The sequence below is a fragment of the Microtus pennsylvanicus genome, chromosome 7, assembly GCF_037038515.1.
Source record: "Microtus pennsylvanicus isolate mMicPen1 chromosome 7, mMicPen1.hap1, whole genome shotgun sequence".
Lineage (NCBI taxonomy): Eukaryota > Metazoa > Chordata > Mammalia > Rodentia > Cricetidae > Microtus > Microtus pennsylvanicus.
In genome coordinates, this window is record NC_134585.1 from 48,860,964 (window position 1) to 48,880,661 (window position 19,698).

At 40.2% G+C, this 19,698-nt stretch overlaps 1 protein-coding gene across 2 annotated transcripts in view; it reads left to right on the forward strand.

Annotated features, from left to right (window-relative positions):
• Mmut (methylmalonyl-CoA mutase) overlaps positions 1–6,526 on the forward strand; it is a 32,587-nt gene extending 26,061 nt beyond the window's left edge. The window contains exons 11-14 of one of the 2 annotated variants that reach the window (XR_012911355.1): positions 690–837; positions 1,300–1,467; positions 4,927–5,106; positions 5,363–6,340. Coding sequence is in view for 1 of the 2 variants with exons in the window: in XM_075980652.1 (XP_075836767.1) it covers positions 690–837; positions 1,300–1,467; positions 4,927–5,055 (445 nt within the window). In the remaining variant the exon portion in view is untranslated. Of the gene's footprint in view, positions 1–689; positions 838–1,299; positions 1,468–4,926 lie in introns of both variants that reach the window. The other variant, XM_075980652.1, reaches the window with a different exon arrangement.
• Positions 6,527–19,698: the final 13,172 nt, after the last annotated feature.

The window sequence follows — 19,698 nt, forward strand, 5'->3', positions numbered from 1 at the left end:
GGGTTATTGGTGTTTTCAACTTGTGTAACACACTTCCCTCAAAAAACTGCATTAGCAGTTAAATAGTCTATAAATGATAAATATAAGCCAATGTAAAAGTCATCAGAAGGAACCTTTACAAACAAAAATTGATGTTGTATTTTGTCATGTTTATACAATTTGTCATTTTATACACACAAGCATTCTGATTATGTGTTATCAGAATGGGCCGCATTCTATGGCAGTCCTGGCTTCACAGAGTGTGGTAGTGCCCCTTCCCGTTCTGTTCTATGGAGCAGTGTGAGGAGCATTGGTGTTAGCTTTTCTCTGAAGGATGGGTAGAACTTGGCAGTGAACTCTCCAGTGCAAAGCTTTTCTTTCTTGAGCACTGTTTCTGCCTTGATTCCATTGTCTGTTGTAAGTCAGTCAGGTGTTTGTCCTTTGATGTAACTTCAGCAGACCAAAGTTGTCTGGGATTTATCCATTCTTGGGGTGGTGGGCACACAGGCTGCACTGTCTTTCAAACTTGGCTCTAACCAGACGATAACCATGTTCAAGGCTTGCATGGCATTCTCACTATTAAATACAGATATTAGTGAGATGCACATAAGTGGGCATTCTTAAAAGATCTCTATGGGTAAACTGCAGTTTTACATCTTACATCGGACAGTTAATATTTAACTATTATTACCTTTTTTAAATGTTCCTAGAGTTAATCAATTCATGGAACGTGAAGGTCGCAGACCCCGTCTTCTTGTGGCAAAAATGGGGCAAGATGGCCACGACAGAGGAGCCAAGGTCATTGCCACAGGATTTGCTGATCTTGGTTTCGATGTAGATATAGGCCCTCTTTTTCAGGTATGTATTGAAATTATTTTCAAAAAGTCTAACACATTTTGCATTTTTCAATGTATATAATTCACTTAATTTATGATTAAAAATAAAAACTCATGTTAACTCTGATGTTTGTGAATGTAAATGTCAGTTGAGAATGAAATGCTGTGAGGCTTTGGATAGTGAAGCTTACCTTAAAGGTTTTATTTTTGTAGTCTTTGAGTGTCAATTGGTATTTATGGTCGGTAATGATTACCATGAAAATTCCTTGGGGAAATTTTTTTGTTCTAACTTAGACTTAATTGGTGAATTCCAGTCCCAGAAGCACATACAAGATTGGTGTTCATTGTATCAGTAGCTTCAATATCACTCAGAATGTGACGATGAGGGACTGGGAAGTGACAGTCAGGTATAGTTGTGGAACGCTGAGGAAAGAACCCCAGTGCTTTGCTTCACCCTTACCTGTCTTGCCTTCTGTGTGCTCAGACCCCCCGTGAAGTTGCCCAGCAGGCTGTGGACGCAGATGTGCATGCTGTGGGCGTCAGCACACTTGCTGCTGGTCACAAAACCCTCGTTCCTGAGCTTATCAAAGAGCTTACTGCCCTGGGACGGCCAGATATCCTTGTCATGTGTGGCGGTGTGATTCCACCACAGGTATTTTTCTTCTTTATACTTTTCTGCATATACGTACATGCTCACATGTACACACATAGACACTCACACACAGCCTTTACTGGAGTTACTAACAGGAGAGCAGGTAAGGATTTACTTACAGGAGCCGGGGTGACTCGAAAGCAGGTGCGTCACTAAAAAGCCCTCCCTGACACTGGCGAAGACTTAAGAAAGCTGCCTCCCTAGAGCTCTCTGCAGGACTTAGACAGCTTTGCTGCTCAGTCTCCTCCAGCAGTAGTACACTGCTTCTGTAGCCTTGGGGTGGGGTCCTTGTCAATCTTGCAGCTTTCAGCTATCCCAGGCGTGTGAATTTTGTTTTCACCTGAGTCTTAGGAATCGTCTTGCTTTTCCCTCAAAGGAAGATTTCAATGATTCAGAGAAAATTGCTATGTAAGACAACATACTGCCTACCCCCATGCATGTGTATTAGGCTATGAAACTGGAGACAATGCAGAACTAACACATGCACAGACATACGGACAGAAAGATAGTAGATAGATAGATAGATAGATAGATAGACAGACAGACAGACAGACATGCATGCAGGCATGTTTCTAAGGATGAACTGGATTTAGATATAGAGGCAAGTTATGCCTCAGTGATTTCACTGGCTAAATTCTGCACACAGTGAGCACTGTTAGTTTGTTTTATTAAGGTTATATTTTAATTCATTATATAAAATTTAATTTAGCTTTTTTCAAAAAAATAGTATGATAAAACCACCAGGAACTTATGATAGCTCTCTACCATCTCCATATTCAGTTAACAGTGGCAGAGAGATTTAGATAGAAACAATGAGCTTCCCAATATAGAGAAAGATGGTGCAAATGCAGTGTGTTTGTACCTGGGCAGCAATATAGAGGCTTTGGATGGGTCTTTTCGGTAGCTTGCATCTGTTGGAGAGTTCCTCATCCATTTTTTTGATAGCCCCATCCTTGAATGCTTCTCTGCCCCATAGTTATGTTCTCTGCATAGCTTTGTAAACGCCTTTACTAGTAAAACTATTTTGATTGAAATAACTTTTCTGGAGTAAAAAATAACCATACTGCTAGCACATGAAATCAGCTTGTCCTGAATATTAAAGGCAATAAGGAGAGGAAGTAGATACACAAAAAGGAATAGAGAAATGAATGACGTCAATTAATTATCAATTAACACACACCCAGCACTATAGTTGGATTAGTGGCCCCCAAAGGCCACCCCGTGTTATTGCTGTTGTGTAGAAGAATCACTTAAGATGCAGAAAGGGCCTGTTCCCCATCTGCCTTCCAATGATAACCACTTTTCCTTTTTAATTGAGATTAGGGAAAAATTGGTTTGGAGTGTATAGGAAAGTAGATGCATGTAGGTGCTGCATAGACCCCATTAGAATATCCATCAGTAAAATACAATTTCGTATCTAGGTGTACAATCTTTATTAATCTATTGTACCTCACAAAATAGAATGGTAAGTTTATATTTTATTAAGAAATGAGAAAGTAGATATGCATGAGGCTGAGATGATAAGGCATCTTTTTTTTGTTTTGTTTTCTTCAATATGTGTTTTTTTAAGTTTTTATTCTGTTACTGTAACAGATTTTCAAAATGAAAAAGCTATTTTAACTCACATTTTTGGAGATTTCAGTCTATTATCTATTGTTTCTGTTGTTTTGGGAAGTCTGTGTTGTAGTAAGGAGAGCATGAAGAAGGACAGTTAATCACCTCAGGGTCCAACATGAAAGATGAAGAAGGAATTCTCAGGCCAGTGACCCAAAACTCCTATTAGATTCCACCTGTACCGCTTTAACACCTTGCAGTCATGCAAAGGCCTGGATCCAAACCTTTAACAGGTGGGCCTTTGGGGGCCACTAATCCAACTATAGTGCTGGGTGTGTGTTAAATGCTCTTGTTACTCAACTTAAAGCCACTTAGTTATTGAATTAGAAAGTGTAACACAGAGTGTTGAATAAAGCAGATGTACCCTTTCCAGATGTAGCATTTACAGTTTCTGCAGTTTGATTAAACAGTCCCCATCTTCAGTACTGTGCAACTCAGCCAGGATCTTGGCCTCTTTGCATCGTTGTCCTCAAGTGCTTTAGGCTAGCCAAGAGAACACATGGATCTTAGGTACATTTTAAAGCATGATCTGGCCTGTTGTGTGGAAGACATTGTGAAGTACCTTTTTATTTGGAGATAATTCCAAATTAATACCTAAGGTGCAAGAATAAAAACAGAATAAACAATATCTGTGTGCCCTTTGCCCACATTCAGGTATTGCTAACGTCTAACCCACCCACTAAAGCCTGTGTGAGAATTAGGCAGCTACGACCTTCTTTTTGAGTTAGAGAATTTCAGAGTTCCCCAAAACTCACTAGCTGAATACACCATTCCATGTCTGTAGCTCAGCTGTCAGGAAGAAATGCCATGGAACACTGCATTATTAGGAAAGTAAAAGGAGCTGGCAGCTTTTCAGTGAGCCTCTTCTCAACCTGGAGCTGGTTGTTACCCGATGTTACAGTCATTCTTATGGGCTCCTAAACAAGTAGCACCTGCTCTCTCAAACAGTGCTGTGTTTTCAGTGCTGTAGGGCCAGTACTGGGGATATGAAGATGATTGGACATGCACTCTGTTCTCAGAAATTCAGGCAAGAAGAACACAGGTTCAGGAGTATGTGTTAAATGCTATTGCAAAACATCTACTATTGTAAGAAGAGTACAAAGGGAGGAAAAGGTACTGGCAGATAATTGGTATGGTTTGTAATTTATTCTCTAGTTTTGACCATTTAAAAATGGGAGAAAAAGACCACTGTTACAATAGTTGAACAGGACTAGACCATCTGTCCTGTATGGTAAGGGTCAAGCTTCACAGCATACCCTAAATTTGCTATTGTAGCTAAATGTGTTCTGCTGTTAACAGAGCCTCAAGCCCGTGGCGGTGCTTGTGTCCTGGGAATCCTTACACTAAAACAGTAGCTGTCATTAATTAAGCTAATGACTGTAGCAGGACAGAAAAACAACCAGTCCTCCTAAACAGAAAGCTGATTTACCATGAGGCCAGATTCACGATGTCACTGTTCACTGGTGACAGAGACATGTCCAAGAGAAAATAGACTGATACTAAGTTTAACACAGAGAACGATAAGCAGTGAGGATTTAAAGAATGGAAAATTAGGTTTTAAAGTATAATTCCTTCTCGTTAGGGCCACATAGCTTCACATTGCAGACAACAACAGGCAGCTTCTGGTTTAGACATGGGGGTTTGAGTGTAATGTTCCTAGTTATTGTTAACTGCCCCATCAAGAAAGGCTCCGCATGCAAACAGTGTACCAGCTGAAAAAGCTTTGGTCATTGGTGAAGAAGAAGAAAGGGAAAGGTGTACACACTCATGCAGCACATAGGTATAAAGTATGTTTCTTCGAAGTTGGAATAATACCTCTATTAACCAAGTAAATATGTCCAACAGGATTATGAATTTCTAAAAGAAGTTGGTGTTTCTAATGTATTTGGTCCTGGAACGCGGATTCCCAAAGCTGCCATTCAAGTACTTGATGATATTGAGAAGTGTTTGACAGAGAAGCAGCAATCTATATAACATCTGGATCTGTAGTTATGGCCAAAGAAGATCATAAAGCTATGTCTTCAGGTAATTCCAACATCTGTTGTTGTGCCTGCCTTGGCAGCCTTGCAGTAAAAGACCCTGATTATAAACATGCAGTTTTGCTAATACACATATTTAAAGAATATGAGTTTAAAAGTAAAAATCTCTAAAAATTATCTATACCAAATATTTCTTAAATACATTATTTTGAAAATTAAAATGTGATACTGCTAAGGAATAACTAGTAAAACAATTTTTTAAAACTAATTAAACTTTTATTTTGTTTTGCTTTTTGAGGCAGGCTCTCACTATGTGTCCTTGGATATTCTGTGACTCACTAAGTAGACCAGGTTGGTCTTAAACTCGTAGAGACCTACCTGCCTATGTTTCCCAAGTGCTGGGATTAAAGGCTGTGCCAACATGCCTGGCAAAATTGAACTCTCTATATAAACAATTTGACTGATTCCTTCTGTCAATTTAGTGTTGATTTGGGTACTAGGATCTCAGGTTCCTGTGTTAATGAGTTAGCAAAATAATAACACTTATCTTGGAAAAGATAGTGTGAGGTATTTATGAATGGAAATAGATTGGGGTTATGAGCCTCAGCCAGATCTACTATTGCTTCAATAAAAATATTGTGTCACACCCTGCACAATGAAATAGGGAACAGACAGACACGCCTTTTAAAATTGTTCAATTCCTCCTTAGCATGAGAATGCGGTATTGTTAATGTCAGGCCTGCCTCCAAACTCAGGAAAAGATGTTTGTGAACGCTTTCTTAAATGAAGTGCTGATGGTCATGTGGATTCTTCTAGAGTGCTGATTTAAGTCTGTTACATGAAATCAGTAAGCCTTCAGATCTAGAAACAGGCTCATTTGTATAGATTGTCTTACTAAAGATGAGTTACAAATATAAAAATAGTCCAAAGAGTTCTTAGTGTGACCTTAAATAACTCATTCTTTAAAGGAAGAGAGTTGTTCTTTGTTAGGATAAGGTGTTCAATGAAGGTGAGGTAAGAAATGAGGGTACTTCTGTAAATTTCCGTATTATAAGTCAGATAGTAGGGTTTTGAAAAGCATAATCATATATTACTGTGGAATTAGACTACACTATAATGCAGTTTAATTTTCAGAATATGACTCGTGGAGGGCATCATGACTACTATTGTTCCCATTTCAGAGATGAGCAGTTTGACTTCATGGTCAGCAATATATTCATTGTGTTATCTTATGTACCTTTTATAAAGAAATATATATTCAATAAATATGTTGTTCCTTTTATGTGTTCCATTGTGTGATTGGTAACTTGATATGTACCGTGCTTTATATATTTGTAATTCCTGACATTTCTCTTTGAAGACCACTTTGAGAAGAACAGTCATCAAAAGCTACCAGATTTTATGTCTTTCATGTGTTTTTGCTTAAATCACGAAGCAATAAAGTCAATAATCTCACTATTTGAAAATATTTCCTGAAGTATGCAGAAACACAATGCATAGGGTGGTAAATTTGGCCTTGCACTCGAGTAAGTGTTTACCACTATTATATGCAGAAAATGCCAGCATTTAAACATTTTACTATTCCTTCATTTCAGAACATTCCTAAGGAAATATTCTGTCTAACTTTTCTGTCTTTGCATAAAAACCTCTGTGTTTACCAATTGGCACTTTTGAATTAGACGATGACCAAGTATACAGAGAAAGTGAATGTTCCATGGTCATCACATGTTACAAAACAGAAAAGGATTAGGAAGGCATCTGCTAACTTATGCCTTCTTGATGGGACTGAAATCAAAACAGAAGGTTTTAGTGATATTATAAAACACATTCAAAATACACTGCAATGAGCATTTACTTTACTGAGATACCTGGGTCAAAGGTTAGTGCCTCCACAAGCTGCTAAAATGTTCAGAGCAACATTTTAGCCCGAGCATTCATCTTTTATCAAATGTTGGTTTTGTGAACAATAGTATGAGCCAAGGTGACAAAGTCATATACCATGTGGCATAGAACACAAATCTTTTAAGTATGTGCAGATAAAGAATAAACAGATCAGTGAGAAGCAGTAGACCCTTGTACACACAGTGTGGAACTGCAGAGAGAAGAAAACCTCCATTTCAGTTATGGTATAATAACAACAGTTACCAGGGAGAGGGATGTATCTTTATGATTTAATATGAGGAATTTGCTCCCACAACTGAACAGAACCTACAGAAGATCCCACGGAGGCAGCTGTCAGGCACAAACTGAGACATGCTTTCTGAAGTAGGTGGGGTTGGGAGAAGATAATGGGGTTCTGAGACAGCAGCTGCAGGTCCAGCCACTGTTCTAGTCTATTCAGGAAAGGTTTTTGGCTACTTCAAAGAGCTCCTGAGTGGATCAGATGGGCCATTTAGGATCCCCTCTCATTTGATTAAAGCCAACTGAATAAGAACTTGAATCATAACATAAAATTCCTTCTCAGTATAATTAAGGATTCAGGAATGATTGATGTATAGTGAGTGTGTGTGTTTGTGTGTGCGTATGTGTGTAGAAGGAGCCGCGGGCAGGCCTGCTTTTTGTCCCTCCTGGCTCCCGCACAGCTAGCTTAGCCCCGGAAATAACAACACACAAACTGTATTCATTTAAACACTGTCTGGCCCGTTAGTTCTAGCCTCTTATTGGCTAACTCTCACATCTTGATTAGCCCATTTCTAATCATCTGTGTAGCAACACGAAGTGGTGGCTTACCGGGAAAGATTCTAGCCTACGTCTGTCTCCCGTAGAAGAATCATGGCATCTGACCGACTCTGCTTCTTTTCCCCAGCATTCTGTTCTGTCTACTCCGCCTCTCTAAGCTGCTGTTTTATCAAAGGCCAAGGCAGTCTCTTTATTTGACCAATGAAAGTAACACATAGCCGGGCGGTGGTGGCGCACACCTTTAATCCCAGCACTCGGGAGGCAGAGACAGGCGGATCTCTGTGAGTTCGAGACAAGCCTGGTCTACAAGAGCTAGTTCCAGGACAGGCTCCAAAACCACAAGAGAAACCCTGTCTCGAAAAACCAAAAATAAAATAAAATAAAAAAAAATAAAATAAAAAAGAAAGTAACACATAGACAGATGACCCTCCTACATCATATGTATCTGTCTGTCACTCATTCTGTGTACATGCATTCCACAGAACTGACTGTTTTTATCTTTCTACTGTAATCTCAGGTGACTAACTCTGGAAGCCACCTAACTAGAAATACTGTATTAGCAGTTAGAGGCTGGTTTTGAATTCCTGCATGGAAAAGGCACACAAACCAGAGAGTCATAATCTGTCTTTGTTACCCAACATGGCAGCCCCACATATAGAAACTGTAGTGGCATTTCATTTATATTTTAATAATAAAGCTTCCTGAAGATCAGAGAGTAAAACAGCCCCACTGGGTCAGTCTTACCAACCAGGCAGTAGTAGTAACACACACATTTAATCTCAGTAGCCATACTAGTTTGCTGTAGGAACCAGGCAGTAATGGTTCACGCCTTTAATCCCAGCCCTAGAGAGGATTATAAAACAGGAGGAGACAGCTCTCAGACAATCTCATTCTGAGATTCCTGGAGGCAGGATGGCCATTTTGGACTCAGGAAGAGGTAAGAGCTAGTGGCTGGCTGCTTTGATTTTTTTTTTTTTTGGTTTTTCTAGACAGGGTTTCTCTGTGGTTTTGGAGCCTGTCCTGGAACTAGCTCTTGTAGACCAGGCTGGTCTCGAACTCACATAGATCCGCCTGCCTCTGCCTCCCAAGTGCTGGGATTAAAGGCGTGCGCCACCACTGCCTGGCTTTTGCTTTGATTTTTGATCTTCAGGTTGAACCCCCATTTCTTTCTCTGAGTTTTTATTCTTGCTTCAAGCAACAATTAAGTGTGCATTTGGTGATAGAAAAACTGAGGAAGAATGACAGCGATGCTGATTCAAACAGCTTATCTCCAAGCTAATTTGGAAATGTTCTTTCTCAAAACCAGTCATTTAGAAATGCTCTTATTCTCAGAGTTCCTTTAATGTTACTAGTGAACCTCTCACTGTAGACAGATATTTCTGTCCTGCCTGGTCCCACAGCCATTCAGTCCCAAAGAAACACACAGAGGCTTATATTAGTTATAAACTGTTTGGCCTGTTTTTAACTAACTTATTTTTAACTAACTCTTACAACATAAGTTAACCCATAATTCTTATCTATGTTTAGCCACGTGGCTGGCTACCTTTTCTCGGGGCAGCATTCTCATCTTGCTTCCTCTGTGTCTGGCTGGTGACTGCATCTCTGCCTTTCCTCTTCCCAGCATTCTCCTAGTCTGATTGCCCAGTCTGTATGTCCTGTCTAGCTACTGGCCAATCAGTGTTTTATTAAACTTATACAAGTGACAGATCTTTACAGTGTACAAGAGAGCATTGTCCCACAGCGTTTCTCAGCTGGGATTTGTAGGAATGTGGTGTTAGAATCCAACTTCAGCTCAGCCCTCCTCCCACAGATACTCTATATATTGAGTAATAGACTATTCATGCCAGGAGTTATCAGGGAAGCTTGTTCACATAAGATGGGTGGCCACATTTCCTGTTGCTATCCTCTTTCTGATCTCGGAACCAGAGAGCCTGGGTGCAAGCTCTTGCTGTAAAACCTCCAGTCTTGAAGAAGTTGTAAGAACAGACCTCCACTTCTACATCCATGCTGTTTGTCTCTGGTGATGGAGCCTGAACTCTTCAAAGCCCTCACCCTGTTGTTGCTTCTCTATCCGTCCATAGTGTTAGTAATTTTTCTGAATTATTAGTAATTTATTCCTCAATAGTCCACCTAGATATTCTCTGGAAAAATCTGCCCCATCTAAAACCTAACAAGTTTATATGCTGATAATAGGCTTCATCAGCTAGAATATGCGTAACCTTGACTTTTCTCGCCAGGACAGAACATGCAACTGAGTTCAATTTTTCTTTTTTTAACTTTTAAATTTTGTTAGAAAGAAGCAAGAATAGCTGTTGTACCCAGTCAGGACCCCCCCGAAGACTACCCAAAGGCCAAAACCGATGCAAAAGCAGTCTCCCTCCCTCTTCCTCTCCCTCCCCCCTCTCACCAGTATGCCTGGGCTGACCATCCTGCACAACAAGATAGCAAGCAAAAGCATGAGGTTGGGCCTTTTTTTAAGGCATATAGAGGGGAGTGTCTAAGGAAGTTTTGTCATTTTAGATATAATTGGCTTAAGGAAGTGGAAATCATATTAGTACGTCTTAATTTGCTAGGGTTAGTCAGGGATTAGTCAGAGCTGTAGCTTTTCATTTCGGGGCAGGCCTGGATGAGTCTCAGGTCCTGTCCTTGATCTGCTGCAGAGGCTGGTTCAGGCCTGGCCTGGCTTAGTACTGCATGTACCACGCCTCCCCCTTGCGTGTTGGGATGTTAGAGATGGATTGTCCTTTACTTGTGGCTTCTTCTCAGAAACTGTTTGTTCAGTCTCAGGAAACTGAAATCAAGGCCTGATCTCTGAGAGAAGATTGAGCAGCCTGTTGCTGCATCTGCTTGGTTCTTTCAAGCTTTGTATATGTTAGTGGGGTATGTTTTGTTAAATGCATCATTGTGTCATGATTCTAACAGTATAGTTGGTGTAGCTTGAATTTCCATCATTCCTTTATGACAATGAATGTAGTTTTAAAAAGTAAACTTTATAGAAGTTGAGAGAAGAGGGACTGTGGCAAGGCTGAAGAGAGCTGAGGTACAGGATGGGAAGTTGGTTAATCAGTGTAACATGAAATTGGGGTAGGGTGGATAAGTTGTGGGTTCTTACAGCATCATTTTCGAGTACAATTCCGAGGGTTTGAGTGTAATGTGTTAATTGACTCCGGCTGGGGGAGATTGAATTTTCTTCATCCTGTTCAAACATCCTGCTTGTTGGTTTTCCTTTGCTTGTCCTTCCTTGCCTGAATTTCAACCTTCATAGACCGTGAAATCTTCCTTGACATTTTCTCTGAGAAGTAACTCCTTTCCTGATACTATACCCTGCAGGCCCTAGTCCTTGTTGCCTTGTCCAACCTGAGCTCTGATCTCATTTCCTTGTCTCAATGAGACTGACATACTCTACTTACGTTTAATTTCCTATACGGCATGAGTAGAAAACTCTCCAAGCAGTAGAGTAGGCCCAAACAAAAAGATAACACTGATGGCAAAACTAAACAATATACAAAAATGATGTTGGATGCTTACCTTGTACCATTTAAATAATATGTAACTCAAATTGGACCAAATATAAAAAGAAGAGCTAACAAGAGACTGAACTTTACTGTCTCTTGACAGTCTTTTGAATGCGATATCAAAAGCACAGGCAATATCAGGGGGAAAATAGAATATTTTGACATCATAACAATAAAATTGTGTTTATTTCTGTCCTGACCCAGTAGTTGTTCAGTAGGGAGTTGTTCAGTTTCCATGAGTTTGTGGACTTTCTGATGTTTCTGTTGTGGTTGAAATCTACCTTTAATCCGTGGTGGTCAGATAGGAAACAGGGTATTTAAATTTTCTTGTATCTTTTTGGACTTCCTGGGAGACTCTTGTCTCAGGGGAGGTGGGAGTTGGATGTGGAGGACAGGGGAGATAGGAGGGAGGGAGGGGAAACTGCAGTGGGAATGTAATATATGAGAGAAGAATAAAAATAAAAATAAATTAAAATTGTATGCCTCAAAGTACCTTATCTACACAAGAAACATGGAGCTTGCTCAATGAAAGAATTAAGGTAAGAATGTGGTTTTTTTTTTAATATTTATTTATTTATTATGTATACAGTGTTCTGTCTGTGTGTATGCCTGCAGGCCAGAAGAGGGCACCAGACCTCATTACAGATGGGTGTGAGCCACCATGTGGTTGCTGGGAATTGAACTCAGGACCTTTGGAAGAGCAGGCAATGCTCTTAACCGCTGAACTATCTCTCCAGCCCGGAATGTGTTTTTATAAGTGCCTGATCTGCAGAATATATGATTAGTTTCCAGTCTAAGGTCTAAGCAAAAGAGTAAATATTCCACTTGTAGGCAAAGGGGGTGGAGTGGCTAGATGGTGCTGAGGTTATAAAGGCACTCGTTGCTCTCGCAGAGGATCTGGATTCTGTTCCCAGCACCACATGGCAACTCACAACTGTAGCTCCAGATCCAGGGATCGTGACCTCTTCCGGCCTCTGCAGCAGCAGCATGCATATGGAACCCATTCGTTTATGCAGGCAATACATACACATATGAAAGGAAAATGAATCTAGAAAATAAAAAGTGGACAGAATTTGACAGGGATTAGAGCATCTGGGTTGGGTTGAGAAGAGTTGAGAAGAGTAGCGGTGAATGTCCCCTTGCAGCCAACTAAACATGATTACACTTATAGGTGTATAGGCTTGTTTTTGTTTTTTAATCTTTTAACAAGGTGAGCACAGGGAATCAAACATATTTGTGTAACAGTTGTCCTGTACTGACTGTCACCTCAGTCTGTATTTTGAATACTGAAATATGATGGTGTTTGTGGGTTCGGTTAGAAAATCACTGCCCAGTTTTCATGCTAGAATTCATGACTCGATAAGAGGAGACCACAGACCCTGGTCTCTGGCCCCACTACAGTAAGGTGGGAACTATCTTCCACATGCCACTTGACAGAGCCTGACGTGTTGATCTTTTACTTCACCACTTTAGTTATTTTTCTTTTCATTTTACATACCAACTGCAGGTCTCCCTCCCTCCCCTTCTCCTGTCCTCTTACCTCCCCTCATCCCATTCCCCATCCACTCCTCAGAGACAGGAAGGCCTCCCTTGGGGAATCAATGAAGTTTGGCATACCAAGTTGAGGCATGACCACCACCTCCCCCCACCCTGCATCAAGGTGAGCAAGGTATTCCACCATAGGGAATGGGCTCTAAAAAGCCAGTTCATGCACCTGGGATAAGTCCTGATCCCATTGCCAGGGGCTCCACAAGCAAATCAAGTTACACAACTATCACCCACTTTCAGAGGGCCTAGTTTGGTCCTATGCAAGTTCCCCAGCTGTCAGTCCAGAGTCAGTAAGCTCCCACTTGCTCAGGTCAGCTGTCTCTGGTTTTCCCCATCATGATCTTGACTCCCCTTGCTCATATGATCCCTCTTCCCTCTCTTCAGCTGAACTCCAGGAGCTCAGCCCAGTGTTTGGCTGTGGATCACTGCATCTGCTTCCATCAGTTCCTGGATGAAGGTTCTATGATGACAGTTAAGGTAGTCACTAATCTGATTACAGGGGAAGGCCAGTTCAGGCACTCTCCCTACTATTGCTTGGAGTCTTAGCTGGGGTCATTCTTGTGGATTCCTGCGAGTTTTCTTAGCGCCAGGTTTCTCCTTAATCCCATAATGGCTCCCTCTATCAAGATATCTCTTTTATTGCTCTCCTACTCCGTCCCTCCCCCAACTCAACCATCTGTATCCCTTATGTTTCTATCTGCATCCCCTCCCTTTTACACCCCCTCCATTCAATTTACCCAGGAGATCTTAACTATGTCCCCTTCCTGGGGCCCTTTATACATGTCCCTCTTGGGGTTCTTCTTGTTGCCTAGCTTTTCTGGGGCTGTGGATTGTAGCATGATTGTCTTTTGCTTTGCATCTCATACCCACTTATGAGTGCATACATACCATGTTTATCTTTCTGGGTCTGGGTTACCTTACGCACAATGATTTTTAATAGTTCTGCCCATTTCAAGATGTCATTGTTCATGTAAATGTATCACAATTTCTTTATCCATTCTTCAGTTGAGGAGCATCTTAGTCTCCAGTCTCTTTATTTATTTGTTTGTTATTTCTCTATGTAACAGCTGCCTCTGCCTCCTGAGTGCTAGGATTAAAGTCTTGTACCACTACTACCCAGTGACTTACCTATTTCCAAAACTTAAAACTAAACATCTTTTCTAGGCTATCAATTCTACAAGACATTATTTTATCAATCTGACAGATAGACATTGATGTTCATAGTGGCATTATTTGTAAAAGTGAAAAAAAAAAGGCAGAGGCAATCCAAGTGTCTGTCTACTGACAAAATGTGGGATGTATTCGCAATGGAATATTCCACTGGAATAGGAAACAATATTAATACATGCTATAATATGGACAGAACTAGAAGGCATTGTGCTAAGGAAAACAAGCAAGTCACAACAGACAAAGTCTGTATGCTTCTACTTGTATGAGATTCTTAGAGTACTTACATGCATATAGGAGATTATTATAGAGCTATATACAGAATTTCAACTGAAGAGGATAAAAAAGTTCCTGGAGGTGGGTAATGGTGTTGGTTGCATGCAAAATAATATGAATGCATAAAAATCTATAGAATTGATATAATTAATTTTGCATTTTTCATATCATATTATGATTACGTATTTGGGATGATAATGCCCGGCTCTATCTAGTCTCTAGTCCAAGTATTGATGTTAGTATTTTCATTAATCTTTTAGAAATTCCACTAGAACTTTTTCGTGAATATGTTTTAATTGCATCAATGTCTTGCACTACTTGTGTACCTAGTGCCTGCAGAGGTCAGAAGAGGACTGGATGCCAAGGAGCCGGAGTTACAGATGAGTGTAACCTGCCATGTAGGTGCTAGAAACCAAACCCAGGTCCTCTGGAAGAGCAGCTGGTCTTAACTGCTGACCCACTTCTCCTGCCCCTATGGTATTGATCTCATTGTGTATCTCCTATTGCTGCTATATTTAAGAAAAAATGAAAAAAGGGAAGGTGTGAATCACAGAAGAAAGGCAGATCATTTAGAAAGCTGCACAGTTAAAGGATCTGAGTTTTTACTCTTAAGGCTGCAAAGAGCCACACAAGAATTTTAGCTATATGGAGAAGACACGTGTGGTATAGCACAGCTGCGGAGTGTGTGCTGCTTTCCGTGGAGAAGAGTGGAGATAAGAGTTAAGAGCTTACTATAGGGATGTGTCAGAGAGAGTCTAAGCATGTAAGTTTATCTCCTTAGGTACTTTCTGCTCAGAGATGCCGGTGATATAGAGGATATGATCATACTTTAAAAGACTGACTTGTAGGAACTGACTTTTATCCTTAGAAAGACCTCTGCCAATCTATTGTTTGCTGTGGAAATCTGCTGTCTCCCACCACCTAATTTGGTGTTCTGAAGATTTAAAAAGATAGAATATCTTTTGTCTTCCTTCAACAGTTTCATATATGCCTTATGACTTCCAACTTCCTCCGTCAATCCCTAGGCACCCCAACACTCCCATTCCTGTCTCACTTTTTTTAATTATTGATGATTTCACAATTGAAGATATGGGTATAATGTCAAAATGAAGAAAATTTAAGTTCTTCAACTGTCATGGGTCAAGACTAGAACTTTGTATAGAAATATACAAAGAACTCAAGAAATTGGTCATCAAAAGAACAAATAATCCAGTGAAAAAATGGGGTACAGACCTAAACAGAGAACTCTCAACAGAGGAATCTAAAATGGTTGAAAGAAATGTTCAGCATCCTTACTCATCAGAGAAATGCAAATCAAAACAACTCTGAGATTCCATTTTACACCTGTAAGAATGGCCAAGATCAAAAACACTGATGACAACTTATCCTGGAAAAGTTGTAGGGTAAAGGGAACACTCTCCATTGCTGGTAGGAATGCAAGCTGGTACAACCCCTTTGGATGTCAGTGTGGCGATTTCTCAGAAAATTAGGAAACAACCTTCCACAAGACCCAGTAATACTTGCGTTTATATCCAAAGGATGCTCAATCATGCCACAAGGACATGTGCTCAACTATGTTCATAGCAGCATTGTTTGTCATAGCCAGAAATGGGAAATAACCTAAATGCCTTGATTGAAGAATGGATAAGAAAAATGTGGTACATTTACACAATGGAGTACTAAACAGCAGAAAAAAATAATGACACCTTGAATTTTGCAGGAATGGGTGGAGCTAGAAAACATCATTTTGAGTGATGTAACCCAGATACAGAAAGACAATTATCACATGTGCTCACTCATGAGTGTTTTTTAAACATAAAGCAAAGAAAACCAGCCTACAAACCACAATTCCAGAGAACTTAGATGACAATGAGGACCCTAAGAGAGACATGCATTGATCTGATCTACATGGGAAGTAGAAAAAGACAAGGTCTGCTGAGTAAATTGGGAGCATGGGGACCTTGGGAGAGGGTTGAAGGGGAGGGGAGAGGTAGAGAGGGAGCAGAGAAAAATGTAGAGCTCACTAAAAATAAAAAAGACTAGAACTTTGTATGTACTCTGGCTTTTCCAGCACATGAAAAAAAAAAATGTCCTTTACAACAAAGCTCTTGGTTCACCTTGGTTATCAACTAGGCATGGCTGGGATGAGGGATCCTCAACTGGGGAGGCTGGGTGCCTTGATCAGAAGGGCCTCTGGCCACTTCTGAGAGGCCTTTTCTTAATTGCTAACGATTATAGATTAGCCATGGGCAGTGTCATCCTCCAGGAGATGAGCTCGAGATACGTATGGTAGGTCACTAAGCATGCCAGAGGAAACAAGCCAGCAGACAACCTTACTCCATACTTTGTGTAAGTTTGTGCTTCAGGCTCCTGCCTTTACTCAGCCTGATGATAATAAATCTGATGAATTCTTCCCTTCGAAGCATGGTGCTTAACACAGCAACAAGAAGCAAATGCACATGACACGCGCGCACATACATAGGTTGGCATGCAGGTGACATAGCTCACATGTAGAGGTCAGAGAACAACTTTTAGGATCAGTCTTAAACACTGTGGGTCCTGGAAGCCAACTCAGGTTCAGGCTTACAAGCACCTTTATCCTCAAAGCCATCTCATTGGCCCTTGGTTATATTTATCACTATGGAAGTTGCTCTTCGATTTTAGAAATATTTTAGAAGAAAAAATACCCCTCTCCACCCCAACAACCCGTTTTTTAATTAAGAATAGTTCTTTGTTGTTTTTCTTTGGTTCTCGGATCCGCCATTTCTTTTTCCTTTATGACCCCTAGGTGGCGCTCTAAGCTCAGGATTATTCTATTTCCCTGTTTGAACCGATTCGCACTTTTAAAAAACTCTCCACCCATAGTCACTTTCGGAAAAAGCATGTCTGTTTAATAGTCCATTTAGGCATCATTTGGAGCGTGTTCTGTTGGTAATTGCTTATGAACATGGTGTTCTGCACATGGATGCTGAGGTGGGCAGTTTATTAGCAGTGCAGCTTCGACAAGATTAATGTTGAGTTCTGTTGGGTAAATCCATCCTTGATTCACACTGACTTATTTTAAGCTACTAATTTTTCTTATCCTGTGTCATCGCATTTCAAATTTCCTATTGTGCTGACGTCTTACTATTCAACCATGAAACCAAGCTATGAAATAGAATCTGTTTTACATGTTAAACATAAAAAATAATTACTCCTAAATACTTTAAAAGGGTAGTGCAGAAATCAATAAATCATTTCCGAATAGTTCTCGGCTTTATGCTGAAATCAGAGGCAAACTGTTTTCATTGTAACATGCTTTTACTTTGACAAGTATTTGTTAAATTTAATGTATTACTGTATTACTACTTAGGAAAATAAAGCAGTTTAAGGATCGCCTTCTTTTTTTACTGTTGTGATTTTGACTTATGGAGACAAGTTCTCACTGTCGCCTTGAACTCACAGTCCTCTTGCCTCAGTCACACAAGTGTGGGATATCAAGTTTGCATGCTAAACACGACTTCTTCGCTCTTAAATTTGGCACAGCTGCAAATCCAATAACCTCTCTGTGCCTGTGCAGCAGGCAGACAGCGTTGCTGTTCGGTCAACCTCTCTGTGCCTGTGCAGCAGGCAGACAGCGTTGCTGTTCGGTCAACCTGTGAACGTTCAGGTTCAGTCACAGTCACTCGGAGAGGCACAAGATCAGAGCAATGTGATGTCCACGTTCCATGACTTCATGTGTTTCTGTCCTGTTGTCCCCTCTATGCTGTCAGTCCTGCCAGACCACAGGGTCATCACAACAATATTAGTGACAATTTTTTTTCCAGAGAGAATAAAACAATACCTAGACATTAAGTGTGAAAGGACACGAAGCATACGGCTCTGTCTCTGACATGAAACTATTCTCCATGATTGCAGATATACCTGGTAAAAGATGAATATGAAGGTTATCGGTTTAATTCATCTCTAAAGTCACCAAGAGAGTGACTGCTAATTTTGAGATTAACTTCAGAGAGACATTTACATCATCCACACGCACTGCAAGAGCTGGGTGCCATTTTCTGTTCAATGAAAGAGTGACAGAGACCCACTAAACTGTTGAGTGGAAGGAGTGAGATAATGTTTATGATGTCTTTGAACTGTGTAGTAAAAGCAAAATAAAACGTTTACTGAATAGAAAATATTATACTTTCTGAGAGCCTGAGTCCTGTTGCTATAGAAATCACTATTATGTAACCCAGTATTAATTATGTATTGCACACCTCATGTCTAACTGATGGAAATGAAAAGAAGTGTGCATGCAGGCCCCATGGCAACTGTGACTGCCTGCTAGGAAGGAGGTCTCCTTAGTGCTGCAGAAGGAGAGAAGGAATGTCTGACTGTCTCCTGTGAAATCAAGGAGAGCTCTAAGGAAAGACACAACATCTGGAACTTAAACCGGGGGAAGGGTACAGTGGGTGGACGTGTATGTATAGCATGGATGGATAGAACCATGTCCATGGAAGAGGGAGCAGTTAGAGCGAAGAGCATGAGGTCCACAAAAGGCAATGATGGTGAAAATACTTTCTAAGAGTCTGTCTCTTTCATTAGCACCTTACCCTGAAATAGCAGTAAAAATGGATTTCTTCCTGGGAGCTTGATGATATCAAATTGACATATTACTGATGTATCAAAAAATATTCCCTATTTCTAGAACATTTCTACCCTTTCACACTTTCTGTATCTTGTCTTTGTACATAAGGAACTTGATACCAACAGACAATAGTATTCTAAAATGCCAGTGAAACAGCAATGGAAAAGTATTTTCCTGTGCTTTGCCAATCCCTTGGGGCTTAGAAAGCTATTTTTCGGGTTATGGGATATGATCAACCTTCTTTGTGATTCATTGTGATTACTAAAATTATTGGTCATGTCAGAGCAAATCTCCATTTTCAAGGTTCATACTAGAACCCATGATTATTACACTAGATATATTATTGGTCACAAAGAAAATTTATATGTAAGCTATTGACAAACAATTCTTTTGTTTGGTGGACAAAAATACACACAGCTTATGCATATTTGAATAGGCAAAATGATTTATATGGACATTTCTCATTTAAAAATTGATGTTATATTTGATTGATTGATAAACAAGGAGTTAAGAATCAGAAGAAGTCTTTTGTTTGTTTTTGTTTATTTGTTTTGTCTCAAGACTTTGTTACTCCTAAAATGTCAGCTCATACTGTGGAAAACACAATTCTATGTCTAGGAGATAACTGCAAACTTGCATTTGCTATGCATCAAAAGATTCAGTCTCTTAATATCCAATTTTTAAGCAATCAGTAGCTAAAAGACTTGTCTTTGGAGGGGAAATATCACGTATTCTGATATCAGAGTTGCTGCCCAAAGTCCAGGCTCATGAATGCTAAGTTTTACTGGGAACTCACCTCAGGATGACCACATTTTTATTTTCTCTAAAACTGTGAACGTAC